This window comes from Ruditapes philippinarum, unplaced genomic scaffold (assembly GCF_026571515.1).
Source record: "Ruditapes philippinarum isolate M1 unplaced genomic scaffold, ASM2657151v2 ctg2664_1_1_1_1, whole genome shotgun sequence".
Taxonomy (NCBI): domain Eukaryota; kingdom Metazoa; phylum Mollusca; class Bivalvia; order Venerida; family Veneridae; genus Ruditapes; species Ruditapes philippinarum.
In genome coordinates, this window is record NW_026855343.1 from 152652 (window position 1) to 179323 (window position 26672).

At 32.7% G+C, this 26672-nt stretch overlaps 2 protein-coding genes across 2 annotated transcripts in view; one reads left to right on the forward strand and one right to left on the reverse strand.

Moving 5' to 3' along the window:
• Positions 1-1216, reverse strand: part of LOC132743018 (ubiquitin conjugation factor E4 B-like) — a 38487-nt gene extending 37271 nt beyond the window's left edge. The window contains exon 1 of the mRNA XM_060731525.1: positions 1025-1216. Coding sequence (XP_060587508.1) covers positions 1025-1048 — 24 coding nt within the window. The 5' untranslated portion in view covers positions 1049-1216. The remainder of the gene's footprint in view (positions 1-1024) is intronic.
• Positions 1217-1265: 49 nt separating this feature from the next.
• LOC132743022 (solute carrier family 35 member E2A-like) lies at positions 1266-25936 on the forward strand. Its single transcript, XM_060731531.1, has 6 exons — positions 1266-1479; positions 19390-19722; positions 20514-20649; positions 22599-22754; positions 23918-24121; positions 25394-25936. The coding sequence occupies exons 2-6, from the start codon at positions 19392-19394 to the stop codon at positions 25632-25634; spliced, it is 1068 nt and encodes a 355-aa protein (XP_060587514.1). The 5' UTR covers positions 1266-1479; positions 19390-19391; the 3' UTR covers positions 25635-25936.
• The last annotated feature ends 736 nt before the right edge of the window (positions 25937-26672 follow it).

A 26672-nucleotide genomic window follows, 5' to 3' on the forward strand; every position in this document is an offset into this window, starting at 1 on the left:
TTAAAAAGTCCTTTCATTTTTTCCGTTTTAAAGGTGTCATTCGGTATTTTATACACCACTTCCGTTTTCACTCGGAACACTCGACGTTTATTATTAATTATCCGAAAAGTTGAGATTTGTACCGTTATCGGAATACACCGTCTTTTATCATTGAGTTACATTGTAAATGGCGGCGCCTAACTAGAACTGACACTGAAAATTTTATTGATAGGTATAGAATTCTATATATTTTTTAAATTGTTTTTTATTTGATTTTCTTTTAAATATACACGTGTAGTCTATAGCCGGGCAAGCCAAAACCCGGAGCCGCTTCGATAAATGTCCGATAAATTTTGATCAGGTCCAACAATTTTTTATTCCGGATCGGTCCGACTGTCCGGCTTTTATCCAAGCCACATGTATACAAAATGGCGTCGCTAAAGGTGCCAAACCTGGGAAAAACGAAAATCTACGTCAGAAGAGCGCGTAGAACAGCAATAAAAGGATGAAAAGAATAGACCTGAGACAAAATTTAATGAAAAATGGAAGCAGAACCATGAATCATTGGTGTATGACAGGGAGGAGATGAAAATGCGCTGTACGGATTGTGCCGATTTTTACGGCAAAAAAATAAAAAAACAAAAAGTGTCTTAGAAATACAAACACAAGTTTTTCATTGATTTTGATCAATTTTATTTGGTCCGACAGATTTTGTTTCGGTCCGACAGATTTTCATGGTTTGTCAGACCGAATGTCTGACAGTTTTTTTCAACTTTCGGGAAGTCTGGCTTTGACTTCCCTGTATAAAGGATGATTATTTCATATGATTAAAAATGCATGAAAATGAATGAAAATTGTTTATTTCACCTGAAAGATCATAGTGTCTTTAACAATCCTTAACAAATTATACTAATTATCTTAACCACATTTCCTGGAAATACTTATAGCATTTTAAATGTTATAAAATACACACTGAATTGTGAACATCTTAAAAACTACACAACAGCTGATTTTACTACTTCTGTAAAAGGATTTTTTTTCTCACCTCATCAGGAGTCAACTCACTCATTTCTTTAATTTATTTTCTAGCTAACTCTGTATTTTACAGTTTACTGGTATATATTTTAAAATTATCGCATATTAATTATTTTCTATGAGTTTCGGATAAGGTTCTATTTGATCTTTTCTGGAACAAAAACACAGACAAACAAAAAAGTTGAACGTCTGGTTCACCCGGAAGTGTTTATGGGACATGCGGATGCCTTCTGTTGTTTGGTCCCGCTGTAGTTGTCGCCCTTACATTTGGAGAAAGAAAAACAATCAACATTGTCAAATATTTGCCAAATAAATGCAATTATCATTGAAAAGTCGAGCTTGCTGATAAAAATAGTAGTAGAAAAAGTATTAATAGATGCAGATACATTAATAGAAAGGTTGACTATTTCCCGTAAGTCAACGGATTGCCAGAAAAACGGTAGCCACGTCATGCTCGTTTTTAGTGTAAGTATTTTCGGGTAGGACTTGTTATTGTTTATTTTCGGACGTTCTAATATAATGTTGTTCCTTTTTTCATAAATCAATATTAAGTTAATTGCTATATAGTTTTGTTTCTTTATTTTCAACTAAATGTACATACTATTTCATTTTTCAACAGCTACACATACATAGTGCTACAATTTTGTAGTCCAATATCCATGGTCAACTTCATGATAAATGGATAAATAACTACTCATCTTGAGTAATTATTGCATATTTTTACAGTGTTTGAGAAAAAAAAGGCTTCCGGTTTTTATGCAATCAGTTGCTTTTGTCATAAATAACATTTAAGTTGTGATTTTACAGGTAAATTTAAATCGACTCGAGAAGCATTTTGTGCTTTAGGAAATTAGCCAGTTAGGGAAAGACTGAGCATTTTCCGATAAGTGTTAAACTTGAAAAAAGAAAATGTGATGTCTTTCAATAAAGGACTAATAATTTTGGTGTTGCTTTATGATATTTTCACTTTTATGAAAAAAAGTACACCAATACTAATTACTATTTAGAAACATACTGCACAAGGGGAAAGATTTTTCTCTCTGTAAGATTTAACTCTTAGATCAATGTATTGATGCCTAAATTCAAAGTTTGTTTATTGACCATAATATTAGAAACAAATTTGCTTTAAGTTTAACTTTAAGTAAGATAATTGATCTGTCACATCAAAGTAGATGAGACAATCACAATGTCAATGGTAGACTGTTGCCAGTTGTTTATTATAATTGTTTTTTTCTGTAAAGATTTTTTTGGTTGAATGTGTGTTCAATTGAACGGATGTATGATAAAAGAATATTAATTCTTTTGTGTATTTATTATGTTTTGTCAGAGTTATTGCACTTGACTTAGTAAAAAATTGCAATTTCCAATTTGTGTTATGCGTACAAATGTAGCTTAAAAAGTATTTAACCTAGAGTCATGAAACTTTACAGGAATGTTGGTCAGCATGTGTAGTTGTGCACCTGGGGATTCGCTTGTGGATTTATCCAGTATATCTAGAGTTAACCCTTTACCTCATATATACGCGAAACAACGCACTTTCGACCCCCCCCCCCTTTTTAGGCCTGAAATAGTGAAAAAATGTCCTATTTGGGCCCCAAACACATGTTTTCGTTTGAGAAATGTTGCTAAAAAAAGTGAGCACTTTTTCGGCGCCGCCCCCATCCAAAAGATACATCAGGGGGTTGCCAGAAGGGGGATGTGCCCCCTTCTGTTTGGGGGGTTTGAAGGGGGGCGGAGTCCCCCTCATCGCCAAGAAAATTTTGGACTTGTGAGAGGCTAAAAATGACCCCAGGTCGATCATAAGGTAACGTGTAACCAACGCTGAAAAGCCTTTGACTCTATCTCAATCCCTTGAGAAGTTGCAGCACTTTGAAATAAATTTTGATGGAAAAAATCAAGGCAAAATAGTGATTTTTGGCAATTTTGAGATGTCCCCTCGTTGCCATGGTAACAGAAAATTTAAGACTGAGCATGTCGTTACAAAGGCAATGGTCCAGTCAACATTTGTGCCAAGTTTGATTAGTATTGAAGCATTTTTCATAGTTTCATAGCAGTTTGAACTTGTAAGAGGAGGCTTTTCAGTGAAAATGGCCATTTTTCACAATATGCTCATGGGGGAAAGGGTTAAAATCACTGTGCCCTTTACTTAGTATAAATTTGCAATTTTCAACTTGTTCATGCATAGCACAAAAGTATTTGACCTGTAGGTCTGAAGGTTTGCAAGAATGGTCAGCATGTTAACTTTTGCACCTTGGGGTTTGCTTGTGGATTTATTCAGTTTTTGTAAAGCCATTTACTTAGGAAAAGATTTTTAGTTTTCAACTTGTGTCACATGTAGCCCAAAAAATAAGATTCATAAGATTGACAAAACAGTGGAGTGTGGGGGCACCCGTGTCCAATGGACACATTTTTAGTTTTTTTTTGGCATGCACATGATCCAAATGAAGTTGCTTGAAAAGGCCTGAAATGATACCAGTCCCATAATACCTTTTTAAAATGTCAGTCAAGTTGCATAATTAGATCGTCAAGCTGATTTGAGGTGAGTACTAGCATATTGTCTGGTGAAACACCTTTACTCAAGTCAGGCACTAGATCAGTACCAAGTTATTATAAATTCTAGTAATCAACCAGACAATTGTCAATGGAGAATACATTTTTTTTGGTAAGAACAACCTTTTGCAGGGATTTTTTTGGCTTATTTCATGGCAGATATTCGGTCATATTCCCAATTGAAAATAGTGTATTATTTTCCCAATCCACAGGAAAAAATTCCCAATTGAAAGTTACAAAATAAAAGTATTGAATAACAAATTCTAAAATCTTTGAAAATAAGGACTTCTTCACTGTTATGGTGCTAAAATGTTTGAAGATGCCATCCTAGACAGTGATTCTTTACATTCATTTAATTACTGCAAAATTTAAGTCATGTTTTTTTCCAGTTTTTAACAAAACATCGCTGAAATTCCCAATTCCATGGGTATGGGTCATGTTCCCAAAATTCTGGAAAAATACCCTGTTTTGTATGGCTGATACCTTATGTTCAAGTAAAAGATAATTGTTACCCTTTGGTATAATAATTATTGTGTGGAACTCATTTCTGTTGGAAAGTAAGTCATTTGGACTCTTTAACAACAAAAAATTCAAGGGGAAACATCAATTGTATTCAGTATGATGATAAGTAATTGAATATACTTTTGTTTGTGTTTAATGAAATTAAAATTTATGAAGAACTTAATTCTTGAGATGTAACATTTTTAGCTCGACTATTCGAAGAATATGAGAGCTATTGTAGTCGCCCCGGCGTCGGCGTCTGCGTTGGTTAAAGTTTTTTGTAAAGTCAAATATCTCAATTATTACTTGAGATATTCAATTGAAACTTACAATACTTATTTATAGTAACAAGGTACATCAGATTGACAAGTTTGATAACTCTGCCTACAATATTGACAGAATTATGCCCCTTTTTAACTTAGAAATTTTGGTTAAAGTTTTTTGTAAAGTCAAATATCTCAATTATTGCTTGAGATATTCAATTGAAACTTACAATACTTATTTATAGAAACAATGTACATCAGATTGACAAGTTGGATAACTCTGCCTACCATATTGACAGAATTATGCCCCCTTTGGAACTTAGAAATTTTGGTTAAAGTTTTTTTGTAAAGTCAAATATCTCAATTATTGCTTGAGATATTCAATTGAAATTTAAAATACTTATTTATAGTAACAATGTACATCAGTTTGCAAAATTGCATAACTCTGTCTGCAATATTTGCAGAATTATTTTCCCCTTATGAAACTTAAAAATTTTGGTTAAAGGTTAACTGTCTTCAAAGATATTTACTTGAAACTTTACACATGCACTTAGGGTCATAATCGGAGGGTCATAATTGTATGTCACTGACCAAGTTCCATAACTCTATCTTGCATTAAGGCTGATTCATATCCCCTTTTCTACTTAGTCTCTTGGTTAATGTTTACATGCAAGTTTTACATATCTCAATAACTATTAAAGATATTTATCTAAAACTTCACATATGCATTTAGGGTCATAATTGTAGGTCACTGACAAAGATCCATAATTCAATCTTGCATTTAGGCTGATTTTTCTCCCCTTTTTCAACTTAGAAATTCATGGTAAAGTTTTGCTTGTAAGCTGCTATCTCAATAACTACTGAAGGGTTTGTGCCTTTTTTGGGACAATTTTATGCATTCATAATAATAAAGCAGTGATTTACCTGATAAAACATCTTAATAACAAGGCTTTGTACCTTTTCTGTCAAATTTATGTATTCATAGGTAATTAGTATTATTATACTCAATAAAAAAAACCTTGTGACATTACCTTCCGAATAGTCAAGCCAATTCTGTATAATTAGACTCTCTGTAAGGCCTATAACATGAATTTATAAAAAAAATTAGCCCTTTTGTGAACTTAAAAAATTTAACAATATCAAGGCTCTTTTACTATCAAGCACTTAGAATAGTCGAGCATGCTGTCCTACAGACAGCTCTTGTTATCTAACTTATTTAGACTTTGATTCATGAATAATTTTGATTAAATTCATTTGAGCATTTTATAACAGTGACATTTGAGTGAAATAGCAGGAAATGGTTATTTTAACTTCAAATGTAAGACTTTTTATGAAATGAATCAGGAAAATATCAAGAAGGACAAGTCAACATAAATTTGCTTTAGAAATATTTAACATACTTATCTCCCCTTGATTAAGCTTCAGTTAACTTTCAATAAGAAATTGATTATAATAAGAAAAAGAAGAGAATTCATGACTGCATACTATTAGCATGAATTGTGAAGTGATTAAATTTTTCACTGTTGTCTGCATGATGAACAGTTACTTTTGATGAGCACACCACTTCTAAAAAGGGAGATGCATGGTAATAGTGTGTGGTCATCCATATAAACCTGCTTACTGTTAAAAATGCTGTTAGATATTACAAATAAAAGACATCCCTTACACCACTTGTATATAAGTTGTATTCATAATGCACATGTCAGTATGAATATTCTGAATAATTTATTATAGATCATGGTGTGATTGACATTGTCATTGATTAGCCCATATTCTAATAAAAAAACCACACCTTGTGCCAGCTGGAGCGATTGCCTTTAAAGGTTGAAGTATCAGAATTGCAGATACCTTCATATGAGGTGCTTAAATGGGTTGGAATGACTGGAGTCTATGCATCTCTTAGCTCCAGCAGTTGAGGTGTTTTGACCCCCTGGTGCTTTAAGTTTGTAACACCTGAGTTACATGTAAGCCTAAATCATCTTTCCTGTTCTGGCGCAATATGACCTAAATTGTGTAAGTGTGCCCGCGTAAAACCAAATAGATAAATAGATAGACATTTAATTTTGTTTTCAATGCTAGAAAATGTTCTCATCCTCTTAACTTATTTATTTTCATTGCTAGAAATGCCTCAAAGAAAAGTTTGCAGCTTGAGAAAAAATCTTAAGTCTATAAAAAAATAATATAATGTTCATGAGCCTTAGAACTGTGTATTCAATGTCATTTTGTATTTAAGATATTGTAAGATATTGATTTATCACAAATGAATGTCATCATTTGAGGTGTTAAATTGAAACATTTTGCTGAATAGCGTTTCTGCAAGATGTTACCTTATGTGCTATTTAAGTGTTTTCTACTGTGTTGATATGTTTACAGACATAGAAGAATACGTTAATGAGGTAGTTTAATCAACTGCAGGGGCTTTTATGTATGACATTATGATTAGCAACTGTTATAAGAAATACAGTATACATGTACATGTATTATAGAAGTATAGAATTATATTGTAAATGACTGAAGAAATATACTGTAGGACTTTGAAAATGTTTGTATTATATATTTTGACCAGAAAACAAAATACAAATGTAATAAATAAATTGATGCAGAAATGCATTTTAAAATCAATTAAATCAATATTTGATTTGAGTTCAAGCATAAAAAGGCTTATTGTTTTGGTGTCATTTTGCATCACAAAAATGATTTTAATGTCAAAGTATACAACTATTAATGTTCAGAAAGTTTGTTGATAAGTTAGTTGTTCAATCCTACGTCAATTGGTATACAAATATTGAGAAAAAAATAATCAGTCCAGTCATGTCGAAAAACCTCATTGGAGTGCCTTTAATAACTGAAAATATTAAAAAATATTAAAAAGTGGAGTGCCTTTAATAACTGAAAATACGAGTATATATATAAAAAAAGAAATGTTAAAAGTGTGATTCATTGCTTTTGTTTTGAAAAAAGAACACTTATTGAAAGTGTGTGTTTTCAAAGTCCTTTAGTATAATTAGTATAAATCTTTATATCAGAGAAAAGACTGAGTTGAGACATAAGTTTAGTTTTGTAAAAAGTTACTCCTTATCTGATGATGTCACTGGCCTTAACTGTCTATCTGGTAGACTTACTGAACAATAGTAGACCTATTTTAAATAATAAGTCATTTACAACAATGTTACTAAGGATATTTTTTTGTTGTTGTTTCATTTGAAACATAATTACTAATACTTGTGATGTTTAAATGAATTATTCTTTCATTTAGATGTTAAAGGTAAATTCATGAATAAAGATCAGGTAAGTGAAAGAGGGACAGAATTTGTTTTTTTTATAAAGCTTTGTTTAGGTAGAACAATGTTTAAGAATAAATTGCAGCTTTCATATTTGCATAAACCTCACTGCTTTTGTTAGTTGTTTTATTTAAAAAAAGTTTAATGATACATTTGAGCCATGTCATGACAAAACCAACATAATGGGTTTGCGACCAGCATGGATCCAGACCAGCCTGCGCATCCGCGCAGTCTGATCAGGATCCATGCTGTTCGCTTTCAAACCCTATAACAAGTAGAGAAACTGATAGCGAACAGCATGGATCCTGATCAGACTGCGCGGATGCGCAGGCTGGCATGGTCTGGATCCATGCTGGTCGCAAACGCAATACGTTGGTTTTGTCGTGACACGGCTTATTTGTATAATATATTTTAGAATACAATAATGCTTTGGTTATTATGTTTATACTAAATTAGATCTCTAAATAGAGATAGCAAAAAAAAAAGGACCAAATGTAGATAATTTGGTTCAGAATACTAAAGGGAGGTAATATGTGAGTGCTTGTATCCAAAAATTTTGTCCGAACCATAGCTCTGTCAGACATCAAGGGATTTTGAAACATTTTGGCTCAAATGTTAGGAATGGTGAGAAGGTGTGTGCATTATTAGACCTCTAGCTCCAAGGTCCAGGTTGCATTTAGGGGTCAAAGGTCAGCAGCTAAGAAATTCTTGACCGGCCCATAACTGATGTCATGCATGAAGTCAGTCTGACCAGTCTTCATCAAATTAAATGTTAAATCATTAAAAATGTACTGAATATGTAAAGATAAAATGAACATTTGTTTGTTTCAAGGGCTTTTCATGGGGCATCCATTGCGGAGTGGTTATGGTTGTTGACTTCGAATCACTTACCCCTCACTTCTGTGGGTTCGAATCCCGACAGGGACTTTGGATTCATATGAGACAGCTATCCAGTTAGATAATGGAATGTTGGTGGTTCTACTCAGGTCCCGTTTGTGCCTGACATAATGCCTGGAACGGCACCCGATGTTGTCTTACACTAGTAAAGCTGGAACATCACCATATGACCCATAGGCTATACTGTGTGGTATTTGATCAAATCATGAATCACTGTCAAGAACTATTACATATGTGGCCTAAATGTCACAAGTTGTAAAAACATTATTTCTGCTCTTCTTCATAAATAAAACATGATTATACACTTGAAACAAACAAACAACTTTGATGTATTTAGCGTTTAGTAAATAACCATAATTATGCATACGTTATATAGGGCATACCATTAATTAGTTAGTCTTTACTTAACTTAATGTTACATGTATAAAGAACTTGTTTACAGTAAATGTTTACTCATTACTCATATTTAATGTGGTATATACATGTATATATTATATAAATTATTAGGATTCGGGGCATTGTAAGTGAAAATTTGCACAATTGTAACACAGTATAGGGAAAATTGGTATATAACATAATGTATTATGAGCACTTTCACCAATTTTGAATTATATTTGAAATTGGTGTATGAACTATGTAAGTTGTATGGATTTAAGTTTCTAGTAAGTTTGAGTAAGTTTATTTTTTTTTACAAAATCAAAAGTGGTTTAACTTAACATCCTGTAATGTACTGATCGTTTCTAACTCCTGCCATCCCATCCCATTGGAAGTGCAGGAGAAATATCGTAAAATTCCTATTAAACGCCCTGGGACCTAAAATTTTTCCAAAAGGAGGGCTATTATTCAACACAATTTTTTCCCAAATCCCCAAAAAACATTGTTAATAAATTTTTGTGTTTTAAACAAAGTTGGTTTAAAAACATTTAAAAAGTGTTAAAAGGTTTTTAAAATTCCCGGATGAAAACATTTTTTTTGTTTTAACTATAAAATAAAAAAGGATAACTGAAGGGGTTTGAATAAAAATTTTGGGGTTTGCCCCATGAGTTTTAGCCAAAATGATAGGTTTTAGGTTTTTTCCCAAAAACCCGGGGGATTTTTTAGGGGAAAAGGGGATTTATTAGGAATTTTTTTTGGTAAGCTGTAAATTTTTGCCCCCTAAATCAGCCTTTTAAAAGGTTTTGAAAAAGGGCATGTTTCCAAAACATTCCAATTTTTGGGGAACGATTCCAAAATTTTTAAATTATAGGGATAAACAAACTGAATTTTTAAATTTAAATTTTGGTTTTAAACCAAATTTAAAAGAGAGCCTGGTCAGACTTTCGGAGCCGCCATCTGGCCTGGCTCTGTGCTGGCAGATAAAGGGATAATCATTTAGTGGGGTTTTCCAAGCAGGTCACGGGTTTGAGCAACATGGAAAATTTAATAAGTTTTTGAATAGAGCATGAATATTAAACCTGACCAAGCTCTAACCACACTGTTGGCTGACTGCATTTTCATCGTGACATCCCAGAAGTTTTGCCTGGCACTAAAATGTATGCCAAGTTCACTTTGGTTACAGCCGGGTAAAAGCTTATGATAAGGGTTAATGTTTTCCTGCTATATAAAAAAAGCTGGATGAATGTTATATATGTAGCTTTGTTTTCTTGCTTGAAATACATGTAGTAGTTTATATAGCTTACTAATGTAAGTCATCACACTGCCATGCAGAACCTTTTTTGTTCGGGACTTATCATCTGCTTGTTTTACCAGGGCAAGAATTTTTCCAGGAATTTACTCAGCCTCATGATGTCAAAAAGCCTATATTTTTCCCAAAGTGGAAGCAAAGGGGTTTTAAAGGGGGGGGTAGGGGAGAGGGCAGGGGGAGGGGGAAAAATTTTCTGAAACAATTTTAAGTGAGGGGGGGTGAATCATGAAACACTCAATTTTTTTTCTTTTCAACATAATAGCACTTGCAGATTCCCAAAGTCTATAAGTAACATATTGCCCCCAATTAGGTATAGATTAAAGTATGATATTAAAATAACATTAAAATGTAAAATATTGCACCAATATAAAATGTTTCTGGGTAAAAATCTATAAGTAAACAAAAATTTTTCACGGGTGAATTTAAAAATATTTTGATAAAAATTTCAAAGTGACATTAACTGGACATATTGCCCCCAATATACAAAAAGAAAAAAAAGAATTGATTAATTCATATTTTTTTCTGTTGGAAAATTTCTGTGCAGCACCATGTCATATCTGGAAGGATTAAAGTAATGTAGTTGTCTTTTGCTTCAAGGTTTACCATGTTTACATGTATTTGTTTATATATTGTAAGAAGAAGGGGAATGTTTGCTTAAAATGATGCGAAAGGTGAAATACATGCACCACCAAATTATTTTGTTTTTTTAACTTACAGAACTCAATAGATATAACATGGGCACAAAAAAATATAATGTAACCATTAAGTAGAACATGTACATAATGGCCTCAAAAAAAATATATGCATAAAGTTTGGTTAAGGAAATGTTTGCATTTAAACAAAATTTAATGTACTTAAGTTTCTTTAGATTATTATATTAGCACTAAACGATATTACATAAATGTTTCAGTATGGAAGAAATACGCAATTGTTATAGTCAGTAACAGTTTAATTCTAATTTTTGGCACGCTAAATATCTTAAATGGACTTGTCCATCTTTCAGTCTAGACAAAACCATTCATCATTATTAAGGAAAAGTCTAAAATATTTTCTCACTGACACTGAATACCAAACAGTTCTGATCCTGGATCTTTGTCATCTGATCTTGGCCAGCACTTGTCATGTGGATAGCATCTGTTGCCACCAGCAGACTCAAACACAGTCAAGTAGAGGTGGTTAAGTACATTGTATACTGAACCTAAAGGTTATTTATAATATGCATAGGGTTTCAGTAAGTGAAAATATTTGCAACAACAGTTTAGTGAAAATATATACAATATTATATTATTATGATACATTATGTTCAGATAGTGAAAATAATGCCTCAAAATGACAATTTATATGCATATATCAGTATTTATATGCACCACATTTTTAGTTTTATTTGTATTATTTTTGATGTTACAGTATGGGAAAATCAAAAATGGGGACCAAAATTTATGAAATTTTTGAGATTTGGGAAATTTAAACAAAACTAAATGGGCCTAGAGGGGTAAATTTTGGGTTTAAATTTAAGCCTGGGGGGTGCCTTTTCCCCTTTTCCCCTTTTGAATCCGCCCGGGGCTTTGCATTTTTTATTTTCGGGAAATTACCAGTAGCAAATGGAATGTTAATGGTTCTGGTTTCCAGCTTTTAAAAAGGGGGGCCAAATGAGGTCAAAAAAATTTTAGTAAAGGTGGAAAAATTCCATATGCCCTTTTCTATTACTTTTTGTTTAAATTTTAAAACCCAACTAAATAAGTTCTCTCAAATATTTTAAAAATTAATTGGGGTATTTCTTCAAATTTAAAAAATTATACTTTAAAATATTAAAATGGGGTAAAAAAGAACCAAAGTTTAAAGTTTTCTGTTTTATGTATTTTAAACATTTGGTGCAACTCTTTTACTCCTTAAAAAAAATGAATCTAAAATTGCATATTGATATTTAAAAAAAAGCACAGTTGCAATTCATTTTGGCAACAATAACAACCAAGCCTGTCCAGTGATTTAATTAAAGTTTGATTTACATCATTCTTTCAATATTCAATACACAGTAATTTGTCATGTTCTATTATAAATAACAAAATAAATAATTTTCATTATTCCTGCATTGCATGTATTTATCAAGATGAAAGCTTTTATCTTAATTTAGATACAAGCTACAGAGAAATACATTCATTTTGTTGCACATAATTTTGTTGATCAGGCAGAAAAATAAAAATCATCAAAGCAGTCCTCAATGTAACAGAATGCTTTGGGCAAGATGTACGCCCAGCTGTGACCAAATATAGATGATAGGTTGCCAGACTATTCCCATTAAATAAACTCATTTAAAATAAAGGAATGTCAGCATTTTGTTTGTTTTTGATGGGTTTTTATTATGCCACCGCAGCATCTGCGATTCACCTGTGTGTGTGTGTGTGTGTGTGTGTGTGTGCGTGCGTTCGTTCGTTCGTTCGTTCGTTCGTTCGTTCGTTCGTTCATTCGTTCGTTCGTTCGTGTGTGTGTGTGTGTGTGTGTGTGTGTGTGTGTTATATAGTGAACTTAAAAAAAATCTTCTTGTGAAAAACCACTAGCAATTTCAACCAAACTTTGGCAGGATTGATCCTTGGGTGAAGGCTTTCCAAAGTTGTTCAAAAGAATTTAATTCCATGCAGAAATCTTGTTGCCATGGCAACCAAAAGGAATTATAAGAATAAATTAAAAAATCTTCTTGTAAAGACCCAAAGGCTAGAGCTTAGATATTTTGCATAACGGCATTGTCTGTAGACCTCTACCAAGATTGTTCAAATTATAAGCCCTGGGGGTCAAAATCGCCCCGCCCCGGGGTCATTGATTTTCACTATATAACACATAATATTTATAGTTAAAAAACTTAAATTAAAACCTTTTTGTAAAGACCCATAGGCCTAGAGCTTAGATATTTTGCATAAGGCATTGTCTGGTAGACCTCTACCAATATTGTTCAAATTAAAGCCCTGGGGTCAAAATCAGCCCTGCCCTGGGGGGTCATGGATTTTCACTATATGTACATATAGTAAAAATTTAAAATACCTTCTTGTAAAGACCCAAAAGGCCTAGAGCTCAGATATTTTTTGCATAAGGCATTGTCTGATAGACCTCTACCAAGATTGTTCAATTTTTTATAGCCCTGGGGTCCAAATCAGCCCCACCCCGGGGTCATGGATTTTCCTCATATTTTACATAGTAAAAACTTATAGTAAAAACTTTTAAAAAAATTTCTTCTAGCAATTGACAAATGCTAGAGGTTAGATACTTTGCATGAAACATTGTGAAGTGAACCTCTTAGTAAGAATGTTCAAATAATAGCCCTGGGTCAAAATTGCCCCCGCCCGGGGTCATTGATTTTCAATATATACATATAGTAAAAAATCAAAAAAAATCTTATTTGTCTGAAGTACAAGGCTTAGAGCTGTTAATATTTGTGAAATGATATCATCTATAGGTACTCTACCAAAGTTGTTTCAAATTTGCCTCTAGTGTCAAAATTAAAAGTGAACTTTGATATCAGCTGACCTAGATTTTGACAAAGTGTATTACATGTTGTCCTTTGATGCAGTCATGAAATTTTAGGCTGTGTGAAATATGACCTTCACCACCAAATTCACTAGACTCAAGTGCATTGATATATTCCTACTCTGATCTTTTATTGAGTTAACAATAGATTTAACCACTAATCTGATAATAAGAATTAGATATGCATTATGACAATCTTCAATTGTATAGAAACAAAAAAATCTGTTCCTACACTACTATTTAGTGTTGTATTATTGCGGTGGCATAGCATTTTTCTCAAATGCAATCTTGTTTTAATTTGAAAGATTTAAGGATTTTGTCACTCATAACAATCTTAGATATAAAAAGCAAATGGTTGTTTTTGATATTTTTCATTATGTTGTTTTTTTGTTGTTTTGCTACTTGGATTGAGGCCCCCACCTGGGGTACCTCATTTATTTTTCCCCATAATAGGTCTGACATGGTTTGGGTCATTCCCATCATATGTTATATTGTATTGATATATGTATGTATTACATATTGATTGATTACAGAATTATTGATTGATGTAAAAGTAAATTTATACAAAATCTTGGTTAGTTTCTAGTGCCTTTGGCTTTATTAGTTTGAATTTTTTGTATTCGGAAAGAAAAGAAAAAGGCGAAGTGTCCTTAAAACACGGTATCTTCATTTCAATCATTTAATGACTTTTAAATAATAGTGATATTTTTAGATATTTAATCTTAAAAACCAAAGTCATCAAGGTGTGGGGAGGTTGGAGGTAGGTCAAGGTCATTATATTTAAATGTGCCATAATGAAAGTCTTGGCCAAAAGTATGTTGTGTAAAAGTATGCAGGCTTTGACATTAACAGTGGACTCTCTTATGATGAAACTAAGAAAGGATGAATGAACAAGAACATGAATCAACTCTTTACTATAGTCAAGTAATCATCAGTCGGTGAGGAAAAGGTAAAAACTGTTTGAGATATAAACAGATGTAAATCATGTTAAATCGGTAAAACATATTAGAGTATAAATATTCACAAATAATTGCTGGACCTTGACAGAAGGGGTGTGGCTTAGAATTCCAACCTTGAAGATAAATTTGGTAACAGTTTCTATTTTATAATATTTTTAAATAAACACATAATCTCTGATTTACAACTTTGTATTTATTAAAATTAAAATAGTTATGCTGGTAAATATTTACAATCCATTTAACATAGATGAAAATAACATCCCAAAATAAAGAAAGAAATTGAACAGGTTTTTAAATTTAATGCATGTTTTGTTATTTTAAACTTGGTTTAACTTCATTCATTAAGCCAAAAAAAGGGGTTAACTTATTTTTTTTTCAAAAGCATTTTTTGGGTTTCAGTTACAGTCTACCTAAAAACCACTCATATGCCATATAGATGAGCTATATTTTGTGTTTCTTTTTTGCATTTTTGTAATAAGTACAGTTATAACTTATAGTGATTTAGTATCCAAATACTGAATTTGCTTACATTTTACTACCTTTATCACATTTTTTTTCACATTCAGCACAATTTTCTAATTAATCATTTTACATCCTACATAATTATATTCTTAATCTGTTAATACAACATTATAAAACACATATTTGCTTTTTGTTCAGAAAAAAAATTTCATTCCTGAGGTTTTAATTTGCCTTTAAGATTATCGACTGATAGTAAGGGGTGTGGCGGAAGTTATTAAAATAGCATTCATAAATTTTTTATTTGCTTAATGTCATAAAATATATTAACTAGCATAAGAGCGATAGCTGGACCATGTTTTTTTTTTCATCTATGAAAATTTCCAAACCAATGGCAATTAAATTCGGAGAAAATTTAAATTGTGTCCAGTCAGTCTGTAGCACCAAATACCTCAGGGTAAAATGTATATAGATTGTCAACTGAGATTTTCTTTGATGTCACTTTATAATTGTAAAAATGTTTTGAATTGTTAGCCAGAAATCATTTCATTTTATTCAATAATATTAAAGAAAAGAAAGAAAGAAAAATAACTCTTTTGTATTATGTTCTCAGTTTATAATTCTAAGGTACACAACATCATTATTAGAAATGCATTTTCTCTTTATGAGTTATAAGTCTTTAATTGTTGATTTACATCTTAACTTATGTTTAAAATAATATTTTACTCAAGCATAGTTTTGCATAATTTTGGAGTTATTGCCCTTTGTATTTTTTTTTATACTAGAATTTAGTTCAGGACATGATTATGCCCCCATTTCGAAGAAAAGGGGGTATATTGCTTTGCACTTGTCGGTCCGTCGGTCTGTCGGTCCGTCGGTCCGTAGACCAAATGGTTTCCGAGTGATAACTAAAGAACCCTTAGGCCTAGGAACTTCAAACTTGGTATGGTGATTGGTCATGACCAGTAGATGACCCCTATTGATTTTGGGGTCAAGGGGTCAAAGGTCAAGGTCACATTGACCTTGTAAGCAAAAACGGTTTCCAATCAATAACTAAAGAACCATAAGGCCTAGGAACTTCAAACTTGGTATGGTGATTGGTCATGATCAGTAGATGACCCCTATTGATTTTGGGGTCAAGGGGTCAAAGGTCAAGGTCACATTGACCTTGTAAGCAAAAACGGTTTCCGATCAATTACTAAAGAACCTTAAGGCCTAGGAACTTCAAACTTGGTATGGTGATTGGTCATGATCAGTAGATGACCCCTATTGATTTTGGGGTCAAGGGGTCAAAGGTCAAGGTCACATTGACCTCTTGGGTAAAACGGTTTCTGACAAATAACAAAAGAACCCTTAGGCCTAGGAACTTCAAACTTGGTTTTATGGTGATTGGTTATGACCAGCAGATGACCCCTATTGATTTTGGGGTTAAGGGGTCAAAGGTCAAGGTCACATTGACCTTGTAGGTAAAAACGCCTTCCGATCAATAACGAAAGAACCTTAGGCCTAGGAACTTCAAACTTGATATGGTGATTGGTCATATGATCAGTAGATGACCCCTATTGATTTTGGGGTCAAGGGGTCAAAGGTCAAGGTCACATTGACCTCTTAGGTTAAAACGGTTTCCGATCAATAACTAAAGAACCCTTAGGCCTAGGAACTTCAAACTTGGTATGGTGATTGGTCATGACCAGCAGATGACCCCTATTGATATTGGGTTAAGGGTCAAGGGCAAGTTATATTGACCTTGTAGGTAAAAATGCTTACAATCAATAACTTAAGAACCCTTCAAACTAAGGAACTTCAAACTTGGTATGGTGATTGGTCATGACCAGCAGATGACCTAGTTGATTTTGGGTCAAGGGTCAAAGGTCAAGGTCACATTGACCTTGTAGGTAAAAATGGTTTTCGATCAATTAACTAAAAACGCTTAGGCCTAGGAACTTCAAACTTTGTATGATGATTGGTCGTGACCAGCAGATGACCCCTATTGATTTTTGGATCAAGGGGTCCAAAGGTCAAGGTCACATTGACATTGTAAGTAAAAACGGTTTCTGATCAATAACTTAAGAACGCTTCGGCCTAGGAACTTCAAACTTGGCATGGTGATTGGTCATGACCAGCAGATGACCCCTATTGATTTTGGGGTCAAAGGTCAAGGTCACATTGACCTTGTATGTTAAAACGGTTTCCGATCAATAACTAAAGGACCCTTAGGCCTAGGAACTTCAAACTTGGTATGGTGATTGGTCATGACCAGCAGATGACCTATTGATTTTGGGTCAAGGGGTCAAAGGTCAAGGTCACATTGACCTTGTAGGTGAAAACGGTTTCCGATCAATTAACTAAAAACGCTTAGGCCTAGGAACTTCAAACTTTGTATGATGATTGGTCATGACCAGCAGATGACCCCTATTGAGTTTTGGGTCAAGGGGTCAAAGGTTAAGGTCATGACCAGTAGATACTTGATAACCCTTATTAATTGTTTGATCACTGGGTCAGAAGTCATGCATAATAACCTTATCACATGACTAACTGGCTGCAGATAGGGGGCATACATGTTTTACAAACATATCTTGTTTTTTAAGAAAGTACTGGTATTATCATCTTGAAATTCCTTAGAATATTTAGCTTGATCTAATTCAGGATGAGTGTAGTGCCCAAGAGACAACTTTCATTAGCATTATACTTGAGTTATTGCCCTTAGTTATTTTTCCTTATGCTTATTTTGCATTATTTTGTTGTTGTTTTTTTTTTACATCAGAAACGGCTACATCACATAGAGGAGAAATGTATAATCCTTAATTTAAAAACTATGGTTACTTCTCTTTTCTATTTCGAATGATTGCACATCTATTCAAAAAAAATTTTTGGGACGTCCACGGCAGAGTGGTTATAATAATGTCTTTGACTTCAAACAACTTGCCTCTCACCGCTGTAGGTTCGAATCCCAACAGGGACTGTGAGAAATATGTTGGTATGTTGTGGGTCTACTCAGATGCCCAGAATGAAATATCACAGGGAAGGACACCTGAGGTCTTCCTCCACCAGTAAAGCTGGAAAGTCGCCATATAATCTTTACTTTGTTGGTATAACATAAAACCCAACAAGAACATCAAACTAAAGCCTTGTCCAGATCATAACTATGTAATCAACATGAAACTTCATTGTACCCAATTGTCAATGTTGCATGCGAGGGGCATACTTTTAATAACCTGAACAGTGGCAGTTCTAGTTTAAGAATATTTTATGAATTAAAAATTTTGTTTTTAAAGTGACATTATGCTCATTTTTTTTTTTTTTTCATTCAAGTTCACCTGAATTGACTGTATATTTCAAAAGATTGACTGTTATAATGGTGATTGACCAACATTTGATACTGGAAAATGTTTTAGATAAAATTTGCCTGAAATATATAAAGACTGCCCCACTCTTTTTATAAATTGAATGTTATTGATAAATTTGGATAAATATTTACAGAAATTTCCTTGGGCCACACAAGTTATATATTGTTCATGCAAAGTAAATTATAAAATTGAAAAGAATTAAGTCAAAATGTAAACTTATTTTGACTTTCATCTGTTCACTCACTATATACCCTGAGATAGGTATAATGATACTTTAGCCTAATTAAAATGTGAATGTTTTCCGTCATTGAAGTTTATAAAACATAGAAAATATTGCATTCTTATCTAATTCTTAATGATTTTTTCAATTTTTTCATGATTTCAAAGAATGATCATCATTTTAAACTGTTTCTGTGATCAAATGTCTGATTGTAGGACTGTGCATTTTATATGTTTTAAAAATGAGAAAAATGACAAATTTTCTCTCCTGTTAAAACAAAAAAAGAGAGAAAAGAAATGGTAATAATGATGATGTTGATAATTAACAAATTAGATACTTGAAATGAATTAGTATTTGTTTAAGGGCCAAATTGATGGGTAAATGTGATGGGTAATAAAGATTATAAAAGAAGCATAGGTATTTTTGGGGAAACAAATATTTCTTTTACACTTTCCTGAATCAATCAAATTTGTACTTGTATATAAAACAGCTACATGTTGCTTAATTCATGTTATTAATGATTTTCATTCACCTAAACAATATTGAATGGCTGGAAACATTTTCTATTACTGTTAATGTAAACAGATGTTATGTTTTGACGAGCATGGCATACAAATGTTTTGGATTAGTAAATAAAACTCATAGGATATTTAGGATAACACCGAAATTTCAATATATCGTGTTTATTTTTCACGTAGGTATGCGGCAAGTCCAGCAACTGATATGGTGGATTAAAAAAGTAAAGTGGCGAGTGACAGATTTGTTATCGGAGGTATTCCTACTTATCGCCATGAAGTCGGGAAAGTCGTCTTCGGGCGACTTTACTGGGGTCGACATGTTGATGGACAACACAAAACTCCTTCCCGCGACAAAATCGATCATCATCAACCGGAGCGATGACATCACAGATAAAGGCTTGATGAACCCGAGGGCGATGACATTTCTCGTATTGTGGTATTTCTTCAGTTTCTGTACACTCTTCCTGAACAAGTATATACTCACCACTCTCCGTGGCGATCCAACAATGCTGGGTATGTATAAGTTATTTTTACGACTTTCCTAATAGTTGTTAATATAGCTTTACAAGATTTTAAAGGAACTCCACTAAGGTAATAGGTCTAAAAAGCAAAATTGTTAATTTCTTACGTAAATCAGCTGGGACACATAAAACAGAAAAATATGCCAAAGATAATTAAGACACATGATCAGAAATAAATTGGAAATGACGTTTTTGTTAGCCCGATTGGATTGAAAAGCATTGCAATACTTTGCAATTTGGGTAAATTTTCACTGTTTAAACTGGTATTCTGGAAAAACTGAGTCAGCGAATTATCTAAAATTTTGCACACGGGTTATTGGTCTTGACCAATATCAAATTGAACATTTATCTTGAATAATTATTTCCAGTCCTGTCATGTCAAATAATATCTGTGGAGTCCCTTTAATGGTGATATACATTATAGTTATTTATGATACAGTATTATTACAGATTAATTTATTGTAATTATTTGTATGCAAAATAAATCTTTCACTTTTGTCTTTTGATTAAACAACAACCCAAAGATAGTACCACCTCACTGACATAAAGAAATAAAGTGGTTTGTTTTATGGATTAAGCTTACACGTGAAATTGTGGTGTCCATATAAGATAAAAACAAAAATATACACAATGTATAGTAATAGGTACATTTTTTCCCCTTGATAATTTACTTCAATTCTGTATCTTGAAGTAGCATGATTGTGTGTTGCTGTTTTAGGTACCATCACAAATTAATGTTCAATAATTTTGCAGTCTGAAATTTTCAATGATTTTTTTTGTCAGGTGCGATGCAAATGGTTATGACGACGACACTTGGGTTTCTACAGATGTATTTACCTCTAGGATTTTATAAGGCGGTTAATAGAGAGGGAAAACCTCCAAACTTCTGGAGAAATATGATAGTAGTAGGGTCCATGAGGTAAGTAATGATTTTATCTTTAACCCTAAGTCTCCTGGTGGCAACCTTATCTGTCTGTGTGACTCATGCAAGCCTCAATTGGCTGGCAAGTCCATGCTGTCTGATCAACTACTGCACAGGTTGCTATTTAGCCAATACTTATTTTGAAAAATTTCCCCTAAAAAAGATCTATGGTGATGTCCAGAATGAGAGACAGACAAGTCCATGTAAGATATTTTGTGGGGTAATTGTTAGACAGATTTTCCTAGGATTTCAGTGCATTTTTCAGTCCAGTATGCAGTGAGTACTTTACTGAGGATTTCCTACATGATTTTTCAATGGATTTTGCCATTTTGATGGATATTAATGAATTTTAATCTTGTACATATGTATATATGAAGTGATTCTATAAATGTATTTATATGGATTATGTAATTAGGCTTCCCTGGTACAGAGAGTAAGGTCATTGACTTTCAACTGCTTGCCTCTCACTGTTATAGGCTTTTAATCAAGCAAGGGACTTTGATTTTTTCATGTGAGAGAGCTTTCTAGCTAGATTACAGGACTCTTCCAGTTTTTTCTCTATAGGCCGCTTACATCTGAAATAATGTAGGGAGGGACACCTGATGTCTTCCTCTACGAGTTCAGCTGGAATTTAAGTTGTCTCACAGTGTAGGTATGACTAAAATACTAACAACAACAAAAAATTTGTTATAGCATAAGAAGTGATAAATTGGAAATATTATTTGATTATTAATGTACACTTAATAGAACATTCTTCTCTATTGACAGGTTTGCCACCAGTTGTATTAGGGGCGGTTGCGTTTAAAAAATATGTAGGGGAGTTGGGCATTTACAAGACGATAAAAAAATTCGGCACCAAATTTAAACCCTCGGTAAAATCGTTTTATGAAAAATTTCGAGAGTATACTGGGGTATTTTTCGATCTTTTTCTTATTTCCAAACATTGTTCGGCCTAGGACTTTTTTCAGTTTCGAACTAAATTTTTAAAATTAGGGAAATTTTCGGGAAACTTTAGCCACTTATTACAGAATGGTAAAAGGGTTTTTTTTCTTCTGACAGCAAATGAAATAAAGAAATTTCTCAGTGAAATATTTTTTATATCATTCATTCTTCATCACTCCTAGGAGAAAAAATGAAGAACCATCAAAATTTCATATATGTTTTATGATAGATATTTCACTATATTCTTGGAGATATTTTCCATATTTATTTAAACAAGTATTCTTTATTATAAGTGTCATTCATATATTTTATTGACCATGTTTTAAGATAACTTTGAAAGTTCAGAAATTATAAAATTTAAAATTAATCATATTTACACCCACATGGACAGAATAATGTTATCTGCAAAAAATGTTGCTTGCTTTATTCTGAATTTTATCCAATTTTCTTAGTGTTTACAAAATGTTATTGTTAAACAGCTTATCAAATAAGAAGCTGAGGTCCTTGGCATCTAAGCTTTTTGCAAAGGCCACTGTGATTGGTCTCATTAAGGGTTAAAAAAAGTATTTCGTAACTTAAAAGCCACCAACAACTGTGTCAAGTTTCGTGCTTTTCACAAGAGGTGCACAATTAGCCCTTTTATGCACGGATTTTTTGGACTACATGGAATAGCTTTATTTTGTCATCAAAGGAAGCTAAGCTATCATGTTAACTGACAGATTGATGGTTCCACATACTCAAGTATATATATCATGTTGTCCTTAGTGTCTTTTCCCAGAGCTGTATTAGGAGAAATCTGGTTCAATTTAGGAAATTTAAAAAGTTGAAAAACTACCTTATACTTGATTTTTATGTTTTATTTATATGTATGATCATATATCTTGTCTCTTCATGTCCAAATTTTAGTGAAGTTTGGAGTAGTTTGATATTTTTGGCAGCTGTTTGTGTGGAAAAAAACACCTCATCCCAAACTAGATACATTAGCAGGAATTGATTAACACAAGCAAACTTTCAATTTTCATTGTTATATCTTGTCATTTTCTAAACCATGAATATTTGATGTGTAACCTACCTATTGTAATGTTATTTTCATTTTCTATTCACAGCTTACAGAATGTATATTCTAAAATGCTCATAAGCGGAGAAAAATACAGATATACGTAAGTAAACATGCTGTTATGGTTTTATCAATGGTAGTTTCTTTTTTAATGTGACATTTAGTGTCTTTACCGTGTCAAACCTGCCATTGTTTAATCAAAACTTTAACTTTACATGATTGGCTATATTGATCACTATAAACAAATGTCCTTGAACAAAATTTGTTTACTGCAGTGAAAGAAATTTATTGTTGTTTTTCCATTTTTCTGGGTGTATGTGTGTTGTTTTTTGTTGTCGTTTTTGTGTGTGTGTTTTTACCTTTCTTATGGCATAATAAAGGAAAATTTCTAAATTTTCTTTATTGAGGTTTGTAAAACCAACCTCACTGAAGAATAATTTATTAACCTCATTGAAGATGGTTTAGTTAAACCTCATTGATGATAGCCTTTTAATTTGATGAAAGTAGTGCTTTTGACCTCATTGAAGAAACACGATTGAAGAGAATTTATTGAAATTATCTAATCTAATTGATAGTGGGCTTTAATGCTGCATGCCTCCAGATGAGCCAAAATATTTGAAGAAAATCTAAATTGAGAAATGTACTAAGGCCATCCTTAAAAAAGTGTTTGTTTGCAGTAACGCGACCGACTCACAAAATTTGCCCCTACTCAAATTTTTTTTTTCATGGTCTGGATAAAAAAATTTTTTTTGAATCAGAAAATTATGCCTTGTGCTTTGTTTTTGTTCTTTTAAAGGTTAATAGAAGAAATAAAATGTAGTTCTTATTAAATTAGAATTCAGTTATCAGTTTATTAATTGTTACCAGATTATCAAAGCATATATTGTCCAGCATTTTTGAAATTCCATGTTTATTTGGGAGTACAGTTCAATAAAAAAAAAAAAATCGACCTACCTACCCACCTTGAAAATTCTGGGTCGGGTTACTGCAAACACACATTTTTTTAAGGATGGCCTAAGCTTCTAGGACAAGTAAAAAGATTTAAGATTCAAGTAATAATTTAAAATTTTCATGAAAATATGCATGAATCTGGAGCCATGCTGCTTTAAATTTTATGAAGGTCCTTCGCCCTAACACTAGGTTTATCATTATTATGAATTTATGATACTGAAAATGTGTTGTTGATTATGATGTATTGATGACGATAATTTTCATATCATCAAATTTACATACAAGTAATATCTTCTTACATTTCTTTTATTTCAGACCGGCAGAGTTGCAGTTTTTCACAAGCATTTCATCAGTCATAGTTCAAATTCCAGCCTGTTTCTTTATGATAGACTTTCCATACGCTAAACAAACATTAGATATGACAATGCTCACTGCGTTAATATTAAATGGAGTGTTCTTTCATTTTCAAAGTATATCAGCATATGTTTTAATGGGATATATATCACCTGTTACACATAGGTAAGTAATTTTGCTTTTTCTTGATGACGGGGGTCTGAGGGTGAGATAGTAAAGAAGTATTTTAAGTTTAAACTTAGAGATCACACATTTGATTGGTCAGAAACCAGCACAAAATTTAAACTGACCAATGAAAATCTCCAGATTCTAGACAGAGGTTTGATAATGGTTTTATAATATGGGGGCCAGATTTTTCAAAATTATTATAATCTGGAGGCCAGATTTTTCAAAATTAGACTTTCCTTACAACAGATAATATCTTTCGGACAGTTGGTTGAGTGGTTAAGGTTGTTGACTTCAAACAACTTGCCCCTCACAGCTGTGGGTTCGAACCCAGACAGGGATTCTTTGATGTATTGAAGGTATCCAGCTAAATTACAAAATGTAGGTTGTTCTACTCAGGTGCCTGCCTTGCCTGAAATGCACAGAGGGGCACCTGAAGTCTTCCTTCACCAGTAAAGCTGGAATTTCATTATATGATTTATACTGTGTTGGTGCCAAATAAACCTAACCAAAAAAAACCCAAAAAAACCCAAACTTTTAATTAAGTAAATTTATATGGAAATATATGCATGTTTATATGCAGATATATGTTTTTGTAATACTGCACATATTAACCCTCATTTTCTTTGGATAATAGTGACGTTACTGTAAACTATATAAATGGTTATATGGCTGTATATAAATGTTTGTTTACAATATAACCATCACTTAACAGATTGGGTTATATATGCAAACAGCCATTCATATAGGGCCATATTACCCATCAAAAATCATTAAAAAAAAGTTATATTTTTGTTTATACAGAATTTGTTTTAGTTTGATTGTGTAGGAAGCTATTAGCTTATAGGTACACTTTAGAATCCGTTTTTGTAACCAACCAGTACTGAGCAATGAGTGTAAAGTTTCTTGCTCACGGAAACAAGGGCTTCCCCCCTGACAGGGTTTGAACCCATGCGACTAGCGATGATTAGATTACTAGTCCAACACGTTAACCATACGGCCTTTAACCTTAAAGTGCTGGAACCGAAAGTGTTAAGCCTTTGCCACCAGTATAGAGCCAGGCCAGCCTGCACATCCGTGCAGTCTGACCAGGCTCTATACTGTTGGCTAGCAAACTTTAAATATTCAAATTGATATCCCTAAAATTGATAATGGACAGTCCCAAAAATGATAGTGAGACAAGTCCATTTAAAATATTCAGCATGTTCATCATTAAAACTAAAATGTTCTGTGTATTGTACAGGTATAATATAATATTCATTCTTGTTACAGTGTGGCAAACACAGTGAAGAGAGCTTTTCTTATCTGGTTATCTGTGATAGTGTTTGGAAATCCAGTGACATTCCTTAGTGGGTTAGGAACAATTACAGTAACTATTGGTGTGTTGTGTTATACTAAAGCCAAGGAGTATGATGGCGCCCGGCTTGCCTTAAAACTTGCAAACGATTCCGAAATTCAGGTGAAAAGTAAATCGAACAATGCAAGAATAGGAAATGGGAAAGTTCCAGTTTGATTAAAGCTTTACATAGGTTTTTTTAATGAAATAGTGTGAACATGTGTAAATTTATATGTATATTTTGCATTTTTAAAAAAAAAGTAAATTATTATCTTTTTTTAGTGGTTGTTATCTTAATTGAATGATAATTTTTTTATGAAATGATAATTATCATGTGGGTTTAGTAGTTGGTCACTTGCGGAAAAATTGGTATCTACAGGTTAGTTGTCACGGAAACCCGTAAATATGGATGGAGCACCAAGATTTCACAAAATAATATGTTAAAATCGGCATAGAAAAACAAACAGTTGTCTCTTTAATCATATCGTCGTTGGGGGGTCAAAATCTCGTATAACAGTTTTTGCTACTTTTCAGGAGGAACATTTTTTTGATTTCTTTCTTTCTAAAAGAACCTTCTGTGGAAACAATTCCTGTATAGTGGTAACATGAATAGTACGTTTTAATATATAATTGATTTTTATGAGTTGGTTTGATCAGTTTTGACATATAGAGTGTACGACAATTTGACCTTAAAAAATAGCATATACGACATTTTGACCATAAGGGATAATCAAAGAAGTGCATTTATTTAGAAGTAGAATAACAATATAATATCATTTTCATGAACATTGTTTTATTTTTAACAACTTGAAACCTTGAAGTATTGATATTTAACTTGAACAAATTAAACAGAGTTGGTTAATAAACTGTTAACTTTTGACATAACAATTGAATTAAACATCAACTTTCCTCAGTCTTTTTATGCATTCACACACACACACACACACACACACACACATACGCACGCACGCACGCACACGTACGAACGCACACTCGCGACGCGCACACGCACAGACGCACACGCACTCACTCACTCAAATCTTTAAAACTTTGAAATTCAACTTGAACAAATAAAACAAACAAAATTAATTAACTTCATTATTGACTGAAACATCAATCTTTCTCAGTCTTTAAATTCACTATTTATGAATTTAGTACTTTTTACTTCAAATGAATAAAATGGCACTTTCATATTACTGTCAAGAGAAAATTATA